At 40.6% G+C, this 20,687-nt stretch overlaps 1 protein-coding gene across 1 annotated transcript in view; it reads left to right on the top strand.

Moving 5' to 3' along the window:
* C3H16orf70 (chromosome 3 C16orf70 homolog) overlaps positions 1-20,687 on the top strand; it is a 64,584-nt gene that overhangs the window by 36,823 nt on the left and 7,074 nt on the right. The window contains exons 8-11 of the mRNA XM_036750762.1: positions 3,302-3,414; positions 17,761-17,894; positions 18,434-18,517; positions 19,735-19,817. Of these exons, the coding sequence (XP_036606657.1) occupies positions 3,302-3,414; positions 17,761-17,894; positions 18,434-18,517; positions 19,735-19,817 (414 nt within the window). The remainder of the gene's footprint in view (positions 1-3,301; positions 3,415-17,760; positions 17,895-18,433; positions 18,518-19,734; positions 19,818-20,687) is intronic.

A 20,687-nucleotide genomic window follows, 5' to 3' on the forward strand; every position in this document is an offset into this window, starting at 1 on the left:
AACCCCTGTCACGTACCAGGCACTGTGCTAAGCACCAGGGATACAAATAGGAGAAAAACAACCCCTGCCCTCATGGAGCTCACCTTCAGATGGGAAAAGACAAAGGGAAGTTAAAAAGGTGGAGAGGAGTGGTCGTGATGTTGGTAGAATGCCCTGGTTGGAGATGAAGAATTGGTTGGAATTTCTGAGCCCTCCCTAAAGGGAGGGTTTGGGAGGAGTTTTTTACGCTGCACTCCGGTCCTCCAATCAAAGGGCAGAGGTGAGTTTCCTGATGATGATAGAGCTGCAGCCTAGCAGAGCAGCTGGCAAGAGATGATAACATGACTCTCAAATAATGGCTTAACAGTACAGGGGAAAGCCTTGAAAATATGTGCATTGTACTAGTGTCGTCACATATCTTTTCAAGCCATGGTTTTATTTTTTTTTGTTTGAGTTTTTTTTTGTTTTTTTGGGCAGTCAGGGTTAAGTAACTTGCCCAGGGTCATACAGCTAGTAAGTAGCTGAAGCTGGATTCGAACTCAGGTCCTCCTAACTGTAGGGCCAATGTTCTGTCCACTGTGCCACCTAGCTGCCCCACCATGCTTGTTCTTTATAATTTGGTAACATTTGCTTTTCACATTTTTGTGGTTCTTTCTATTTATGTTGTTGTAGTCATCATGTGTCTTGTTTTCTTGGCTCTGCATCAGTTCACATGATCCTTCTATATTTATCATCTGTCACTTCTTATAGCACAGTTATACCATTACCTTTATGCATCATAAATTTATTTAGCCATTCTCCAAACCATGGGCTTCTATTTTGTTCGAAGATCTTGTGGAGCATTTATTCAGCACCTTCCAGCTAGATGTTGGAGATAACAACAGTCCCTGCCCTCAGGGAATTTACCATTTATTAGGGAGAAAGCAACATGTGCCCAGATAAGGACGTTCAAAGTAAAATCATATTGGGGGAAAGTGGAAAGCATTAATTGAGGACATTGGGAAAGACCGCTTTTAGGAGGTGACACTGGAGTTGAGGCTGGAGGAGGAGGTGAATCAGGCAGAGAATTCTACTCATCTTCCTTTTCCCAAAACATCTCCCCTTACCTTTAGCATCTCTATTTTTCTTTATGTCACTCCTACCCACTCAGGTTCCCTAGCTTCAGAATTAGAGCATAATCTCTGACCCTGCCTCTCCTTAGCCCCTTCAGTGAGTGAAATGAAGTGAGGCCCCCAAGTAAGTGAAGTGATCCTTCCATCATCAACCACTTAGTCAAGTTAACAAGCACTTAGGAATCAGTTACTATGTGCCAAGCCCTGTTCAGGTGCCAAATCCTGTGGGTTCTCTCAGCTCTCTCTCTCCTGTTTTATGTAGTCTCACCACCCTACTTCAGGACCTTACTATTATAATAGCCTCCTACAATCTATATTCACATTTTATGAAGTTTGACATAGCTTAAATTATAGGGTTTGGGGTCTTATATTTAAAGAGTTATATTTAAAGCAGTTAGCATGTAGCCTGTGACTCAGGGACACCTCTCCCCAAACTTTAGATGCATATACTCCATATCTATCTCATGAGCTGACCCCCTACAAGAAACAAAATTTTACAAAGTTCCTATATTAATTGGTATTGGTGCTTGTAAGGGCCTGAGCCCTTACAAAAACCTCTCAAAAAAAATTAGAACAAAAGGTAAAAGTAAAACAAACAACTAAAAATAGTGGGCACAGTGGTTGGGGGCCAGGAGGGGAATAGATAAATAAAAAATAATCTTCCTCCTCGGAGGACAAAACACTGGGGAAAATCTTCAGGATGTGCTTGTATAGAATCCAGCCTTGAGCTGCTGTCCCTCCAGAACTGTCTTGACACTCACCATGTTAGGGAAAGCAATCTGGATCTGATCAAAAAATCAGAACACCCCAGATGAGTTGTCTGGGCTCCTGCCATTTGAAGCAAGTAATCCTGTTCCAAAAGAAAAACAAGTCTTACACTACTGTGGTGGGGTCATTCCCCCAGAATAGCTTCTAATAGTCTGTGATACATTCCCAATGGAAATGCTTTTCTGATTATCTTAAGGATGACTAAGATCAGAGTGGTCTGGTTTGGCTGGAGGATGGGACTTGTCCTGATGTCTGATTGGGAAGGACTTGGGTGCTGGGTTGTTTTTTGACCTGTAAATAAAAATAATGACTCTAGTCTAGTATCTTAGAGGGTAACCTGTGCTTACTGCCTTTTTGCTTGGTTGAGTGGAAAGAACATTCCAATCCCTGAGATCTGGCCTGGTAGTTGGAAAAATCCTGGGCAAGTCAGCAGGTCCCTTTGAATTCCAACTCTGGTTGTCCTGTGAAATGGGCTGACAGGTATAGAAGTTCTCTGTTACTATACTAATGCAAATGCAGCTGTCTAGTCCTGGCTGTGTTGGCCTTCTACTTCTAAGTACTCTATGACATTGAGACTTCCACTTGGCTGGGAGCTGCTCTTGTGCCAAACCCAGAAGCTTCAAGGCCTGGCCTGTACCTAGGCATCGCTGTCTGTTGGTGAATCCAAAGCTCGTGTAACAGGTGGTTTTGGGCTTTTCCACCAGTCATATGTGCAAATATCATTCCTTGATCCCAAGTAAGTGAAGTGATCCTTCCACCATCAACCATTCAGTCAGCAAGCATTTATTGATCAATTACCATGTGCTAGGCCCTGTGTTAAGTCCTAGAAATATAAATAAAAGCAAAAACACAAAAATAGTCCCTGCCCTCAAAGATTATAGATTATAGATTGATGGAGGGACATGTAAATAAAGGTGGGGGGAGCACGGTGGATGGAATTGTGTTTGTCCTTCGTTCTCGAAGAGGACCATGACATCAGGGAAATGATAACATAACTTGCATAACTTTGATTTGAGTAAGGGAGGGCTTTGCAGGGTCACCAGCCTCACTTTCTCCTCCAGAGCCATCTGGGTCCAGTGACCTGATACTCATCAGGATGACTGGAGATGGCCCACGGGTAGATGGAATAGGCATTTATTAAGTGCCTACTATGTGCCATGTACTATGCTAAGCACTTGACAAACATTATCTCATAATCCTCAAACAATCTTGGGAGGTAGGTGCTGTTGTTATCCCTATTTTACAGTTGAGGAAACTGAGGCAAAAACATTAAAAGACTTTCCCAGAGTCACCCAATTAGTAAGTGTCTAAGGCTACACTTGAATTCAAGTCTTCCTGACTCCAGTCCTAGAGCTCTGTCCACTGTACCACCTTGCCTCCTCTAAACATACATCTATAAGAGCAGTTGCTTAGAGGCTATTCATTCTGCTCCTGATCCTCAGAGCCCCAGGCATGCCCCTCAGCTGCTTCCTGGGAAATGTATATGCAGAAAGTGTGGATGTTTTGAGAGATGGAACTGGACCCTCAGGTTTACGCCTCCGCCTACTTGCTGCAGGTAAGTGGCCAGATTGGGGGAAGGGAATTTTTTTTCTTCCTCCCACCCCATCCTCCCTAATTAAGTCCACTTGTTGGGATTCTCATTCTGACTGCTTTTTATCTCCTCAAATGCTAGAACATGTAAAAATTATACTTTTTAAGCTTTCATCTAAGGATAAAAAGATACCTTTTCATGAAGCTGTAATCTTCTGCTTTATCTGTATGAAACTGGTTGAATTTAATGTTGAAAACAAATTCTCTCAGCACTTTTATACGAAGTTTGAGGGTCCCTTCCCTAATGGAGTTTGTAATCTAGACACACACACACAAGTGGAGGTAATCCTCATAGCAACCCTGCCAGTATGACAGTTCTTTTGAAAAGTGTTAAATGGAGAGCTGTGTGAGCTCTGAGGGGAATATTAAGGGTGATTAACATGGTTTGGGAAGTGTCAGCCTTTTCAAAAGAATAGGTGAAAGTTGAGCAAGCACCGAGTATGCAGAAAGATGGTCCTGGTGAGGGGCATATGTTTTAACAATCCAGCTAGCAGCTTCTGTGGGGGTGTAAGATCCACCCACAGCCAGCACCCAGAAAGCTGTCAGCACACTGGGAAAGCACAGGTTCTTTTGATCTGCTTAACCAAGGAAAGCAAGGTGAAGGAGTTGACAAGCTTACTTTAATCCAGCATACAGACAGCATTCAGTTAGTTCAGGGGAAAAAACCAGCACCCTAAACTTCAGAATAAAATACAAACAAATTACAAACATCAACAGACAGACCCAATACAATTCATAGTTACCAACATCTAGGTTCAGCCGGAGAGCTCGGAACAAGGGCTGGCCCAGAGTCGCGCTTGCCACCACTGCTGCTCCAATCAAAAAGGGATCTTCAAGCTGTCTTCTCTCCTCTTATAGGGTTTTTGACATCATCAAGTGTCGTCTGAATGACCAGAGCCGATTGGTTCTTGAGTTGGCCACTCCCCTTAGGACCCTGGGAGGTTCACATCCACATAGATTAGGTTAACACCCAATAGGGCATGGCTCCAGAGTTAACACCTCCCCTTAGCCAGCCCCATGAATCATCACAAAGAGGCGGACTTAAACCCACTTGGTCTAAAAGCCTCTGCTGTCCCAGACATGTAAACTAGGCCCTTCCTGGAGTTAGCCCTACCTTGGGCCCCAAGGGCCCAGCACCTAGTAAGGCTTAATGAAATAAACTGAGTTACTCAAAGAAAACAAAGGCCATTTTGCTTACCGACACAGCATAGCGTGAGCAAAGACATGGAGGTGGGGAAGAAGAGGCGCCATTGGGAAGGGGCAGAAGATAGGTCTGGTTGGCCTGCTAGAGGAGAATTCTGAAGCCAGGCTGCAAACTCCAAGGAGATTGACTTTTACTTGGCACAGTCAAGACTACTGAAGATGTTTTAGCCTAGCATCAGTGACCAGATCTGGGCACTTAGACCTGGTCTTGAAAGTTGCTGCATATGTGTCTGGTCAGCTTCCAGGGAGCAAGCTGTGTGTCAGCTAATAACTTGTCAGTGACATGAGTGCAAAGTCTGTTTCTCTTATGTTTTGCGCATTCCACAGTGCCTAGTCCATTGATAACGCAGTAGACTCTTTATGAATGCTTGTTGACTCTCAAGTTCACCCCTTACTTTGGAAGCGTGAGAAAGGGACAGTCCCAGCTACAGGCGCACAGTCCCACACACCTTACGTGCAGGCATCTCTAAATAAGTTGTTTCTTATGGCTTTGTTTGCCAAGACTTGTTAGGACTCTAGGGGGCGAGAAATGTTCATTGCCCTCTCCTCACTACCTTATTTTACAAGGGTAGCTTAGGATTGCTCTTTCATTGAAGAAGTCAAGAAGGTTCTTGAGGTACTCACTGGAGGAAGCTTAGTAAGCAAAAAAGAGACCCTTGAATCTTTTTTATTTAACATATGCTTCTCTGTTTCTGGGACCTTAGCCTTTGAAGACCCTACTATAAAATGCCCTCTGCATGTCTGCAGATCACATCACTTTGTCTCTGCTAATTCATTTCTTGCTTTTAAGCAGCTCTTAAGATTATTCCTCTCCTAAGGGAACATTGGAAACAAAGCAGTAGATTGGGAAGTGCATTGGTTCAGAATTTTAAAAGTTGGGTTTGGATTCTGGCTGCCCAGCTACTTGTGTTCTTAGGCAGGTCACTCAACCTTCACCCCTCAGTCAAATTAAGATGTTGAATTTGATCATTTCTAGGTATTCTTACACTTTTGAAAGTCTTGCAATCCTAAAACAGGATCTCAGCTAGCAATGCCACTTAAAGAGAAATATTCTCTCTCCCTTCTCTTTTTCTCCATCCCCCCCCCCACCTCTTTCTCTTCCCCTCTCTCTGTCCTCTGTCTCTCTCACTATCTCCCTCTTTTCAAATCAGTGTCTAGGGTCGATGAACTTTGGTCTAGAAAGTTATGGGGTCACCTGGTAGTAGGACCATCATGTGGAAGTAGATTGACATACCCCATCTAGGAACAATAGAGCTAATTTGATCATGGTTCTAGAACTAAAGAAGTGGGAAATGGGTGGGGGGTGAGCTGGGGAGAGCTGGAGAATAGGGGGTGAAGCATGGCTATAAGTACAAAAAAAATTGTTCAAAATCTGATTATAGGTCATTCAGCTAGCAGTGATTGAAGCTGGACTGTTTGTGGTTTTGTATTTTTATTAGCAAAAGACATTAAGGAATCCCAAGTTTTTTCACCTGTCACTGTTCCCATGATAATCTTTTGGATCAGACCACCAACAAGAATTACAGGACCTTGAACTAGCTTTTGTAGCTTTGGAGGTTGCTGCCCAGTTGTGTGTGAGAAGAGAAACCTGAAACTGGTGAAATGAAAGGCATTGGGACTGAAAAGAACTTGCATTAAGGTCCATATCTAAGCCTGGACCTGTGTAGGTAATGTAGATTTTTTTACAGCAAAGCTTTTGGGTTGTACTCACTCAGTACTACAACTTGTGTATGTGGTATTAGGTATTAGGTGATGAATTTTAACTCAAATTATTACTGCTCTTACATGGTGACAATGTCAACGTCACTTTCCAAACCACTAGTTTAAACCTTACCTTATATGAGGTTTGGTTTCATTTCTGACGTTTAGTATCTAGGTGAAAAATACATAACATTTAGAGGTCAGGAGATAAGTCTCAGTCTCTAAGTTGTGATATCTTAAATCTTTTTTCTCTTTGTGGGACCTTTGAACTAAAGCTGAAGTCCCCTTAGGTTATTTGGAAAACTTGATAGTTGAGCATTTCAGGTCTTAAATCACAGAAAAACTGATCTGCACCCAGCAAAAAATTTTGAGCATGCACCGCAATATGTGAATTGGAATGTGTTCTATTTAGTATTTCTGTATTATTAATGGTATACGTTACAAAACTTTCACAAAGTAGACATTTTAAAAGGATGGGATAAAGAGGAAATATCATATCCTAGAGTCAATTAGAGCCACTAGAGTTTGAAAAGGTAAATGACATAATCAGACCTGAGCTTTAGGAAAATTATTTTGTCAATTTTTTGGAGGATAGGTAGTATGGAGAGACTTGAGGTTGTGAGATTGTTGTGGAGTGGACCTGACTCAGTTGGTTCACTGGTAATTTGGGTCCAATACTGACTCAAAATGAAACACTCCTAGGTCACTAAAGAATGAACCAAAGGAGATTAACTTAGTCATAGCAGGAGAAGGATATTCACCTGAGTAGAGCTGTCTCTGAATGGCCAATAGTGGTCCATCAGGCAAGCATCAAGGGATTGAGCTGCAGATCAGTGACCAGACCCTTTAGTCCTCTGTGCCAGTTCAGTTTTGAGGATGGTTTCAGTACCTTTTAAGGAAAAGAACTAGCCCAGGCCACAGGCTGGATGAGGGAGCTCCGGTAACTATCCCTTCTACTACAGACAAAAAAAATAGTCCCAACAGAAGTGGTCTGGTAGCTATTTGAGTAGAGAAAAGGGAACAGATTGAGAGGTGAGGAGGTAAAACTGAAGATCTGGCAATTGTCAGTCTTTGGATTTAGGTAAGGGAAAATGTGAGGAGCCAAGGATGGGGAGGGGAATAAGCAGGCAGTATGCGAAGCACCTTTACAAATACTGCCTCATTTGACTCTGAAGTTGTGAGACTTTGAAGTGGCTAAGGATGTTGGTACTTTCAACACTAATAGGAAAATATGGAAAATGGGTAGATTTGAGGGGAAAGATAACATGTTGATATCTCTGAGCCAGATCATAGTCCATTTGTCTGCTCATCCCATGTGATTCACTTTCTTGCCCAGAATCAAAAAAGTTGGGAGGCTAGGCTCCCCCCAACTGCAGAGCTACTAAGGGTACATGAGATGAACTGGGGATCAGGAGTTAAAGTTAAAATTTTCTCAATGACCCCTGCACTGCTGTTGTAGATAGCAGTTTATTTGGATTATAATTGTCCTGAGGTGCCAATACCTGGCTCTGAAGGGTGGTGGACAAAAGTTTGCATGGCAGAGGGTGGGGCCAGTGTAAGGGATTATTGGGAAAAAGGGTAGGTGTGGTTATATTAGATACAAATCCTATGATTCGGAGAGGGTAGTGCCCCAACTGAGATAAATGGCAGGCCCTCTGTACCTTTGCAAACTGCTGTGGTCAAAATAATTCATCCCCTTCCAAGACTTAGGCAGACTAGTCCTTGGATAACAGACATACAATCCATCTATTCCTATAGTCAGAGCCTTCCCAGCTTTGAAGAACCTGCCATAGCTTGCTCTGTGCTGGCCCAGCCTTTTGGAATCCAGTTCACCTTCATGCCACAATGAAACATCAGAGGAAGACCTTAATGAAGGATTTGTTAGTATTGCTAATAATGGTACCACAACCACAATAATCATGGGAGTTCAAATTCAAACTCGTCTTTTGACTTTGTTTCTTTTCATTTCAGGCAAGTCATTTCAAGTCACTGTTTTCTAACCCATAAAATAGGATTTTTTTTTAAAACACCTAAGTTTTGCTATTGAAATTCTTACCAACTTGTTGGAGGCTGGAAAACTTGTACACAGAGAAACAGACATTGAGACAGAGAGAGAGAGAGAAGACAATAGACGGGAATAAATAGTAAAAATCAAATATAATTTATAATTCCATACATAATTTCTGTATACAAGAAACAGAAAAGAAGAATTACTTGTCATTTTTTTTTTAATTTTGAGTTGTGAATTCTCTTCCTTCCCCACCCACTGAGAAGGCAAGAAATGTGATACTCATTATATATGAAAAATCATGCAAAACAGTTTTATGTTAGGCATGTTGCCCAAAAAAAGGCAAGAAAAATAAAGTAAGAAAATTATGCTTCCATCTGCACTCAGACTTTATCAATTCTCTCTCTAGAAGCAGGTAGCATTTTTCATCATCAGTCCTTCATAATTGTCTTGGATTATTGTGTTGATCAGAATAGCTATGTCATTCACAATTGGTCATCATACAGTACTGCTGTTACTATATATAATATTTTCCTTGTTCTTTTTATTTAACTTTACATCAGTTCATGTAAGTCTTCCAGGTTTTTCTAAAACCATCCACCTCATCATTTCTTATAACACAATAGTATTCCATCACAATCATATACCACAACCTGTTCAGCCATTGCCCAGTTGATGGACATCTCAATTTCCAATTCTTTGCCACCATGTAAACAATTGCTGTCAATATTTTTATACAAATAGGTCCTTTTCCTTTTTTTTTTTTTTGATCTCTTTGGAGTACACACCTAGGTAGTAGTGGTATTGTTGGGTCAAAGGATATGCACATCTTTATAGCCTTGGGCATAGTTCCAAATTGTTCTCCCAAATGGTTGGTCCAGTTTATGACTGCACCAGCAGTGTATTAGTGTCTCAGTTTTTCCACATTTCCAACATTTATGGTTTTCCTTTTCTGTCATGTTAGCCAAGCCAATAGGTGTGAGGTGGTACCTCATAGTTGTTTTAATTTGCATTTCTCTAGTCAGTAGTGATTTAGAGCATTTTTTCATATGACTATAGATAGCTTTGATTTCTTCTTCTGAAAATTGCCTATTCATATCCTTTGACTATTTCTCAGTTGGAGAATGGCTGTTATTTTTATAAATTTGACTCAGGTCCCTGTATATTTGAGAAATGAGGCCGATATCGGAGAAACTTGCTGTAAAAAAAATTTTCCCAGTTTCTTGCTTTCCTTTTAATTTTGCCTGCACTGGTTTTGTTTATGCAAAGCCTTTTTAATTTAATGTAACCAAAATTTTTTGTTTTACTTTCCATGATCCTTTCTTTCTCTTGTCTGGTCATAAATTCTTCCCTTATTCAGAGATTCAGCAGGTAAAATTTTCCACGCTTCCCTAATTTGCACCCTTGGCATCCAAACCATACACTTATTTTGATCTTGTGTTGATGTATGGTGTAAGATACTATTTTATACCTAGTTTCTACCAAACTGCTTTTTCCCAGAAATTTTTGTCAAGTAGTGAATTCTTGTCCCAAAGGCTTGGATAAACATTAGATTACTATGGTCATTTACTACTCTGTATATTGTGTACCTAAGCTATTCCACTGATCCACCACTCTATTTCTTATCTAGTACAAGATTGTTTTCATGATTACCACTTTACAATACAGTTTAAAATCTGGTTCTGCTAGACTACCTTCCTTTATATTTTTTTCATTGATTCCCTTAATACTCTTGATCTTTTGTTCTTCTAGATTAATTTGTTGTTATTTTTTCTAGTTCTATAAAATTTTGGGGAGTTTGGCATGGTACTGAATAAGTAAATTAATTTGAGTAAAAGTGTCATTTTTATTGTATTAACTCAGTCTACCCGTGAACAATTAATATTTCTCCAGTAAAGATTTGTATTTGTGTGAAAAGTTTTGTAATTGTATTTATATAGTTCTTGGGTTTGTCTTAACATGTAGGCTCCCAAGTATTTTTTATATTGTCTGGAGTTATTTTAAATGGAATTTCTCTTTTTTTTCCTGCTGATTTTGTTGGTATTTAAAGAAATGCTGGTGACTTATGTGGGTTTGTTTTATGTCTTGCAACTTTGTTAAGGTTGTTAACTGTTTCAGCTAGTTTAGTTGATTCTCTAGGATTCTCTGCATGCACTGTCATATCATCTGCAAAGAGTGATAGTCTTCTGTTTTTTAATGGAAATGTTTATATTCTTTTCTTTTTCACTTGGTATCATTTACTATTCCCTCTCATCCACAAACAAAATAAATACCCTCTCTGATAAAAGATAAGCATAGTCAAGCAAAATATCTACCCCCTACTGTCTGAAAATGTGTCTCATTATGTGTTTCTCATTGCTCACCTCTCTGCCAAGAGATGAGAGGTAAGACTTATTATTTGACTTGTGAGTTGGGGTTGTTCATTGCTTTGATTGACATTCTTAAGTCTTTCAAAGCTGTTTTCCTTTGTAATGTCGAATTGTATAACTTGTTTTCCTGGTTCTACATACTTCATTCTGTATCAGTTTGTACAAGTTACCCCAGGTTTTCCTCAATCCCTCCCTTTTGGTCATTTCTTACAATGCATTAATAGTCCATTAGACTCATATACTGTAATTTACTGAGCCGTTCCTCAATTGATAGGCTCCCTATTTGTTTCCAGTACTTCACTACGGTAAAAAGTGCTGTAGCTCTTTACTATTTTCTTTGGTCTCTTTAGGATAGAAGCCTGATAGGATTCACTCACAGAATCAGTAGATGAACATTGTAATTACTTTTGGTGTATAGTTCCTAATCGTTTTCCAGAATAGTTGAACCAATTCATGTAAATGAGATATTTCTTCAGTATTCTATCACTTGGCTTTCCGTAAGACTCTAGCAGATCCAAGATACCATCAAGGAGAGGACCTCCATGACCAAGACATATCACAACCTTACCTACCATCTCATCCTGGAGAAAAGAAGATGTGGCTGTAGGGAATACATGAGAGTGCCCTTTAAGGGTTTGAAGGGCTTTAATATAGAAGAGGGATTCTAACTGTTCTGCTTGGCATCCAAAGGCGAAATATAAGCCTGGCTTAGTTGCAAAGGGGCAGATTTCAGCTCCACATGAGATGCTTCCCACATATTAGAGAATCCCACAAGTAGTGTGGGCTGCCTTGGGAAGTGAGGGCAGAGTGGTCAGAATGTTCAGCCTAAAGTCCGGAAATCCTCATTTACATTCCACCTTGTCCATATAATTGTTGTGTGACTCTAGGCAGGTTGCTCAACCTCAGTGGGGCACACAGACTCGTCTATAAAATGAGAATAATACCTTCCTTACAGAAATGTGAAGCTCAGATAATATATATAAATATACAGATAATATAGTGCAGATAATATATAGATCTTAAAACACTGTTTAAATGTGTGCTGTTATTATTGATGGGTTCTCCCTCACTACATCCAAGCAAAGGTTGGACGACTACTTGTTAGAAGGGGTTGTTGAGGGCTGAGTTAGACATAGAGATGCCAGTGTAGCCCTTGTACTATCTATTAATTATCTCTTAGTTTTCAAGAGCTGAGCTAATTATTTGCACAAAGGGACTTGTGGTATTTGTCTCTATCCATTGCTATACCCCACGTTCCTTCACAAAGCCCTGCTCCAGTACCTTATGATGTATAGAAGTAACCCTGCATTTACAAGGACTGTATCAGTAGAACACAAGCTACAGTTGGTCCTACCATGCTTTAGATGCTTCAGGTACAGTCCCTGAAACAAGCTGTCTACTCCTTACCAGTAGGCTGTCCACTTGGTGATGATTTCTTTGGCAGTCCACAATCCAAGAAATAAAAATGGCCCTCACTGATATACATAGGGTAGAAAAGGGAGTAGGGGAGGATAAGAATCAGTTTTTAGACTTTCTTCACATATTAACTCAAGATAACTCTGGTACTTCAACTGTGAGATACATGTTCAACAAGTTGACATTACTGGAGATATTGAATCATTAATTTTGACATTCTCACCATAAATGAAACTAGAAGACAAAAAGAAATTGCAGATAAGGGAAGAAAGACTATCTGATTATCCTTAGAGAAGCAAATAAAGAAGATGGTAGAGCTGGTTTTATCATGCATTTGAAGACAGCAAGAACATCTCATAAGCCATTTGCTCATCTCATATTGCAGTACTCATGGTTATTAACCATTTGCAAAGAAAACACCACAAAAATAATTACTTCTTATGGAATTCTGAACTTAAATACCAAAAAAGGCCATTTTCATATGCACAGCAAAACACCAAAAAAAAAAAAAAAAAAAGATTATGAAACTGTGACTCTCCATTTCATACCACTTGCCCTTTCTTAAAAGGATATATTCTAATTCTGCATGTTTCAAAACTGCTCTGCTTGTTGTGCTTCCTTCTGAATGTCCTTCTGTTCCCTTTTGTGTTTTTTTTAATGTTTCAATGTTCCTCTTTTTAACCACCATTATTACTACTCTCTCCCTTCTTTTTACCCACTTTAGTTAAAAAAAAAACAAGAGGAAGAAACCTCTATAACAAGTAAGCATAGTCAAGCAAAGCAAATTCATACAGTGGCCATTCTAGCTCTTCCTTCCATGGTATTATGCTCTTTCTTAAACCCGATCTGCCACCCCATTACTGCTTGTTTCCCTGTTGAGTTTGATGTGTTTTTGCCTGTGTGCACTCGAGCACACTCTTTCAGTCTTCCTTTGATGGAAGAGTGAGGTTCGTCTGATGATTACTTTCCCACCGCTTTCCATGCCCAGTGCTCTATCCACTCTGCCAACCTTGCTTCTTCAAAGGGAATCAAGAAATATTGCACGAGTTAAATAAGAAAAAGAAGACCTGTGGGTGAATTGGTTCTTTTCTGAGAATTTTAACAGTAGAACAAGACCCAAGTTCAAATCCAGCCTCAGAGACTTACTAATTTTGTGACTCTGAGTAGGTCACCTAACCTGTCTACCTCAGTTTCCTTAGTCGTAAAACAGGAATCATACTAGCAACTTCCAGGGTTATTGTAAAGATTAAAGGAGATAATATTTGTAAAGCGTTTAGCACAATGCCAGGCACATGGTAGACACTTAATAAATGCTTGTTTTCTTCCTTTCTTTCTTTGAAAATATTATGCTTCTGAAAAGATACTTCTTTCTTCTCCCCCATTAGAACATTAACCCAGCATCATCAGGCAGTCCTTCCAGTTCAAATTTACCTTTTTAGCTTTAGTTGGATTCTTGTGTTTCTATTTCAGAGTTCCTGCTCAGCTCTGTTCTATATATCAAGATGTTCTAAAGACCTCAATTTCATCAAAGGGCCATTTTTCCCCTAGTCAGATTGTAACTCAGCTTTGCAGTATAAGTTATTCTCGGCTGTAAGCCTCTATCTTTTTACCTTTTGGCCTATTGTATTCCAAGGTTTGTCTTTTATAGGACAAGGTTCCCGGTCATGTATGATCCAGAATCTAGTTCCAGGCATCTCTGAATAATTGCAGTATTTTTTCTTTGGTGTAAGAACTCTGGATTTTGGCTGTGACATGCCTGGTACTTTTCTTTTTAGGGTTTCTTCAAGGAAAATTATAAATAGATTCTTGCTATCATCACTTTGCCACCTGGTTCTAGTAGATTCTAATAGATCTGAACAATTTTTCTTTTATGATTTTTCAAAATATAGGATCTAGCCTTCTTTTTAAATCATGATTTTCAGAGAGACCCTTCCCTCCCCTTCCCTTCCTTTTCCTTCCCTTCCCTTCTCCTGATTCATAGATTATCTTTCCTTGACCTGTTTTCCGGGTCAGTTTTGTTTGTCCCTAGGTGTGTTTTGTTTATGAGATATCTTACATTTTCTTACTTTTTTTTAATCTTTTGATTTTACTCTCATATTTCTTGGAGTCATTGATTTCAGTTTTGTCTGTTCTGGTGTTCAGGGAGTCTGTTTCTTGGTTTACCACTTTCTTTTCTAAGCTACTCATTCTCCTTCCTGTTCTTTCTTCCAGACCCTAATTTCATTTTTATCTCTTATTTCATATCTTCTGGGTATTTATGTCTTTAGGGAAAGACTTTTCTTATTTGAGTCACTTTTTGAAGTTTTTCTGGAACTATTCTCTCCTTCTTTGGAGGGATCTCTCAATGCACAGTAACTTTTTTATATGTCAGTGTTTCCTTAGGTTTACTTATCTCTCTAGCTTTAGTCCCTGAGTTGGTGCTTTGTGCTAGGGCTGTGCTTTGACCCCTGATGTACTTTTGGGTGGAGTGGTTGGCTGTGCCTGCCCCCCCCCCTTCCCACCCTCTAGCCTTTCTGAATCTCTGAAGTTGAGAGAATCCTCTGAGTATTGCCTTGCTGCTCTGGTTGCTGTACTCCCCAGGGCTCCCAAGGTCCTCACCTTAGATGAAAGTTCTCCCTTAGGGGAACCCTTTATTGTTGCTGTCTCTGGATATAGAGCCTTGCAGACTGCATATGTCTCTGAATTGTTTCTTATCTCACTGGGAGATGACTGACTTGTTTGTCTCTTCTGTGCTGTCTTTATCTTCTCCTGTCGCCTGGGAGCTTCTGGCTGACTTTCTGTTTAGTTCTGGGGTGGGGGCGGGGGGTGTTTTTTGCTGAGTAGGTATTTGGGATCTGGGGAGGCCTTCCATCTTAGACGTCCAGTCTGTGTTTTTAATGAAAAGAACCTTGGCATAGGGTATAAAGAGATGATAGTTCAAGTCTTCTGACACATACTATATGTATAGACCTGGGCAATTCACTCAGCTGTTCAGTGTTTCATTTGCTGATCTACATTGATAAAGGGAGCTTCCTCAATGGGAATTCAGTACTACTCTATTTCTAATTAGTGAAAGCACAGTTAATATCCAAAATAAAATTAAAATCCCTCCCTCCACCTTTTTTTTTAAACTATTCAGTGACTTGAATTTGTGTTTTGGGGAAGGAGGAGGATGGCAAAAAAAAATGTTGAGAAACATGGTTCAGGCATGAGAGGTAAGGCTCGCTAAAGGCTTGTAAAGTATACTGAAGCTTTCCATCTATTTAAAATTTTGTTAGAAAAAAAATTACTAACAAGGGGGTCATTTTCAAATTATCTGCCTATAGAAAGATATTTGCTAGAGCAAAGATCAGAATCAATGCCAACATAGGAAAAAAAATAAAAGAAGAGAGTGTTTGGTTGAGGCAGCTCCAGCCTGACCTTAAGCTGCTGACATCGAAGAGTGAGAACTGAAATCGGTATAGACTATTAGAAACTTCTCAGAAAGTTGACTAACATAAATCAGGTGCCAAAAAGAAACTTAAGAGTCCAGAAACTGCCTCAGCCACCAAACAAGGGAGACCAGGCAATTTTGCAGACTCATTTGTAAAACCTTGCAGAAGAGGATCATGGAAGATTATGAGCTGTTAGCAAACATAAGAAGCAGTGGAAGGGAAGAAAAGTTTACAAAAAGCTTGCTCTCTGACCCAGTAAAGCCAGGTCATCCTTAGGGCATCTCATTCCGAAGCAGGATGCAATTAGTCCAACAGACAAAAACAGAAAGAATGAACTCTTTTCACCATCATCAGCAATCGCCACATTTAGAGTTGACATCACAGGCCCCAGTGTGCTGTGAAGAAGTAGAAATGGCATTAGAGCAAAGCTGCTGGCCAGAAGTCCGTGCTGAAGGTGATGCCATTCTGACTGTGTTAAAGAGTTTGCTCTCAAAATGCCTGAAAGAAAAGATACCAAATGCTTAGGGTAAATTAGACCTTATCCAAAAAAAGTTGACTAATAAAATTTCAGCAATGAACAACCTACATGCCTACTTTTCCATCTCTACAGATTCTTCTGAGAATAATCTGTATGTGAACTAAGGGCATCCTTGTTGAAAGTTTTAGAAGGAAACAGAAGACTTTCACAAATGATATTCTCCCGCAGATTGTATTACACAGTTGACTGACGGGTACAAAGAAAACAAGATCCCACTATACTTACTGTTTGACTGTAAGAAATCATTTTACGCAGTAAAGCAAAATACCTTCTCCTCGCCTTTTTTTTTGTTTTGTTTTTGTTTTTGGAGGGGGCGGCAAGGCAGTTGGGGTTAAGTGACTTCCCCAGTGTCACACAGCTAGTTAAGTGTCAGGTGTCTGAGGCCAGATTTGAACTCAGGTCCTCCTGACTCCAGGGCTGGTACTCTATTCACTGCGTCACCTAGCTGCCCTGCAAAATGCCTCCTTCAAGGCCATCCTCCAATAAGGTATTTCCTGTGCATGTGTTGAAAATACCTTGGAAGATGTGACAGTAGGGAACTTTGAGTCTGTGACTCAGACTATCATAAATCAAGGCATAAAAACAAGGAGACACAGCCATTGTCGGTGGAGAACAGAGAGATTCCCGGTAGATAGGGATGCTTGTGGTTGTGGATATCATTGTACTTACTGTAATTAAACAAAAACATCTGTTGCCCACTTCTGACAGTGTTTACCATGTTCTTAGTCCTCTTCTCTCTGCTAGGAGACAAGATTTGTTTCACTCTGTTCTCTGGGAGCTTCTTTACTGAGTTCAGTTTCCACTTAGTGAACAAAATTTTATTTACCCTGTTGGTGTCTTTGTATATTTCGATTTCTTAGTTCTCTTTTCAGCCTGCATCAGTTCATTCAGATCTTTCTATGGTTATCTAAAGTCATCATTTCTTACTACATAATAATACTTTACTACATTGATAAGCCATAATTTCTTCAGTCATTCTCAGTCAGTAGGCACCCCCTTTTCCAGTTCACTGCAATATTCAGAGACACATCTTTTAAATGTCAGTAGCATTCAAGTGGTATTATATAGCCACAAATCATGGAATTTCAGGCTCCAAAGAGTTAAAGTTGAAGGTCCCTCATAGGACATTGGAGAGGTTCCTGGTGGGCATGTCAGGAGGCTTCAGTATATTACCAGTCTTGTGCTGGAAAGCAGTGTCATAGATATGTGATCAGAAGAGGTGGACTGGCCACAGAGCATAAGCAGCATACACCTGGTAAATAAAGGGGTCCCATGGAGAATTGGAGGAAGGACAAGAATTAAAAAGGAAGACAAAGAAGGGCTAGATTGTGATCTATACTCTTGGAAGGAGTGGCCATTCATGAGATTGTAAATCCATTATTATCCAGGTTCATTTATTACATTGGCCCCTACCTACTACTAGTCTTCACTACGAATGGGTGATTTATTGGAGGAGCAAAAGTCCTAAAAGTTGCTGTCCTGAGGTGATCCCTAACAGTGCTGTTGCCCATTCCCTCTCTCCAGCTCTGCCCTGGAGATTAATAGTGAACCCTGTCTCACTTGTTCTCTCTCCCCACACCTGAAACCACTAAGGGGGAAGCACAACAGGCCATAATCCCTGCTGGTCACCAGACGTCTAAATGCTTTCCTTGGTCTTCCATAGGTTGTGGCCCAGGAGTATTAGCAGATGCCAAGATGCGAGTATTTGAACGCTCAGTCTACTTTGGAGATTCATGCCAAGATGTTCTCAGTACACTGGGCTCTCCACACAAGGTTTTTTACAAGTCAGAGGACAAGGTAGGAAAAAAAAGTGAAGCAGATTTCAGTTGTTTGGTGTAGGTTTTTAATTTATTACATTAATAACTAGTGGGAACTTGATGGGTGTGATTCCACATCATTGACACGGATTAAAAGTCTTCCTGATAGTCTTGGGTTCTCTGTTGTGTGCACTGCCCTGTCTTCTTGCCTTCCATTTCCCATGTTGGAGGAGCCCTTCTCTTGACAGCACAGAGAACAATGTTACTCAGCCCTCCCTACTTCCAGGGCACCTTCTCGATGTCAGCAGACTTGTTCCTCTCGAGTCAGGCAGCCCTCAGTAAACCAGATTCCAAGCTTGATTTCTCCCCCATCATTCAGCATTGCAACACTATAATTTAGATCTCAGGTGGGACAGGTTTTTGGGATGTTTTTCTACAAATGCAATTTCAATGTACTGCCCAAGATGGTGCTTGTTTTTACCACATTTTTTATAGTTTTTATAAATGCAGTTTCAAAGATTTTACTTTATTCCATGAGCTTAAGTAACTGTTTGAATTTCTGTTGTTGTTTTGTAACAGATGAAAATTCATTCTCCTTCTCCTCATAAGCAAGTTCCATCGAAGTGTAATGATTACTTCTTCAATTATTTCACACTTGGTGTGGTAAGTTACGATTCTTCAGACTTTTTAAGACTTGAAAAGATCCACTATTTTGTGTGGCCACATTTTCCACCAGTGCACATCACAGTACCTCCAAGTCTTATTAGTACATCATTGCCTCATGGTAAGATGCCTGGTGGCACTTCCCCAGGCCTGACCCATGGACCCTGAATTGTGTTACCGGGTTATACTGCGAGGCTTTTCACCTTGTGCTTGGTTGGCAGAACCCCTGAGGCTCCACCTTGAAGGGAAGCATCAGAGGAGGTGGATACCTCCTAGGAGGGGCTTTAGATTTCTCATTAAAACTATCACAAATGTCAAAACAGCTCAGATTCCAGCTTTGACCATGGATTTTGCTTTGTATGTAGTTAGGTGGCCAGCAATGGTCCTTTTCTTCCATGTGAAAGTGTGATATGGACTAGAGAACCCTCGGTTCCCTCTCCTCTCTCTTTTCTGTGGGTCTCAATCAGGCCTGCACAACATTGCAGGCAGCTTATAGCCAGATATGTCACTTTCGGCCTGCCAAAGGATTTCGAGCAGCCTGCAAAAATGCAAATCCCTCCGCAGAGCTGACTGTGTGAGTTCTCTTAGGGCAGGCCTGCACAACATCCAGTCCAAGGGCTGTATATTGTGCAGGCCTGGTCAAACTGAAGAACACCCAGGACTGAGACTAGGAGAGATTTAACATAGTAACAGCTAACAGTTATTGACCACCTGAAGGTTTATGTTCTTTCTTAGAAGGGTCAGCCTTTCAGTGACATTTAAGTACCTGCTGTGTTCAGGACCCTGTTCTCAGCACTGAAGAGACATGCCAGGATTCCAAGCTCTCAGTCTAGTTCTCTTATTCTACCACCAAAAAAGTGAGAGTATAAATTACAGTAGCAGTAAGAATAGGGAGAAGAAAAACAGCTGGCATTTATATAGCACTTGGAGGTTTGGAAAGTGTGGTATTATCTCATTTGATCCCCACCAGCAGCCCTGGCAGGTAGGGGCTATTATTGTCCCCACTATACATATGGGGAAACTGATGCAGAAAAGGTTGTGACTCACCAGGGCTACACAGCTCGTAAGTGTCTGATGCCGGATTTGAATTGGGGTCTTCCTGAGTGTTTCACTGCAACATAGTAATTCACCCAAATCCACTGTGTTTATGGCCTATCTAGGTTTCTTATTCACAAGCTAACTTCCCTTCTTGTTTCAAGCCTCTGTTTTTTCTGTAGGATATTCTCTTTGATGCAAATACACACAAAGTGAAGAAATTTGTACTCCACACCAATTACCCTGGGCATTATAACTTCAACATGTGAGTATGACTGTACACTCTAGGATGGTGTTTTGGAATGACACACTAAACTGGTCCATTCCAGAAAGCAGGCCATCTGGGTTTTACTTTTTGACTTTGAGAAATCCATGTGAAACTCTGATTCCTGGGCAAAGGTAGATGTCCCCAATGACCAGGGAATAAGGCACAAGACCTGGACAGGAGCTGACTGGAAGCTGTGTGAGCACGCTTTCTCCAGGCCTTACTACAACCCATTCTGCCTTCATCTATGTTACCAGATTGGGGTGAGGCGGGAGGCTAGAGCAGACATTGATACCACTGGTGTTGGCGCCCTGACTTGGAGGAAATATTTCTGGCCAGCTCTAGATTGACCCTAAAGCCAAGACACTTTTCCGTTCATATGCACTGGTTCTCTTGATTAAAGTCTTGGCCACTAAACTTCACTCCCTTTCTGGCTCCCCGAAAGTCCACCTACTAGCATCATGGAGCTAAAAAAAGCAGAGGAAATAAATTTTTCTCCACTACTTCCCTCCAGGCCTCTGAGGTAATGAATGTTTCAGTGTTAATGCTTTAGGCTTCCGTGTCCTAGCTGCTGTCTTGTATTTAGAGCACAGAAAACGTCAGTTTTATTCTGCTTTATTTCTTTACTGCTGGTGTGTGTTTAAATAATCTGAGGATACTTTAAAAACTAAATTCACTTTTTCCCCTAAGTTTTCTTTTTTTCGTGGCTCAGATTTAGTACTCGAATTTGTAGATATCTAATAAGATGTCTTAAGTGTTTTAATGTTTTCCCACGGTGTGGGAGCTTCCCAGATCGATAGGCCTAAGGAAGCCTCAGTAGCTCAGTGCTGAGGTGCTCAGGTCTCCCCGTTTGTAGTCTAGTGATTGCTC

The sequence above is a fragment of the Trichosurus vulpecula genome, chromosome 3, assembly GCF_011100635.1.
Source record: "Trichosurus vulpecula isolate mTriVul1 chromosome 3, mTriVul1.pri, whole genome shotgun sequence".
Lineage (NCBI taxonomy): Eukaryota > Metazoa > Chordata > Mammalia > Diprotodontia > Phalangeridae > Trichosurus > Trichosurus vulpecula.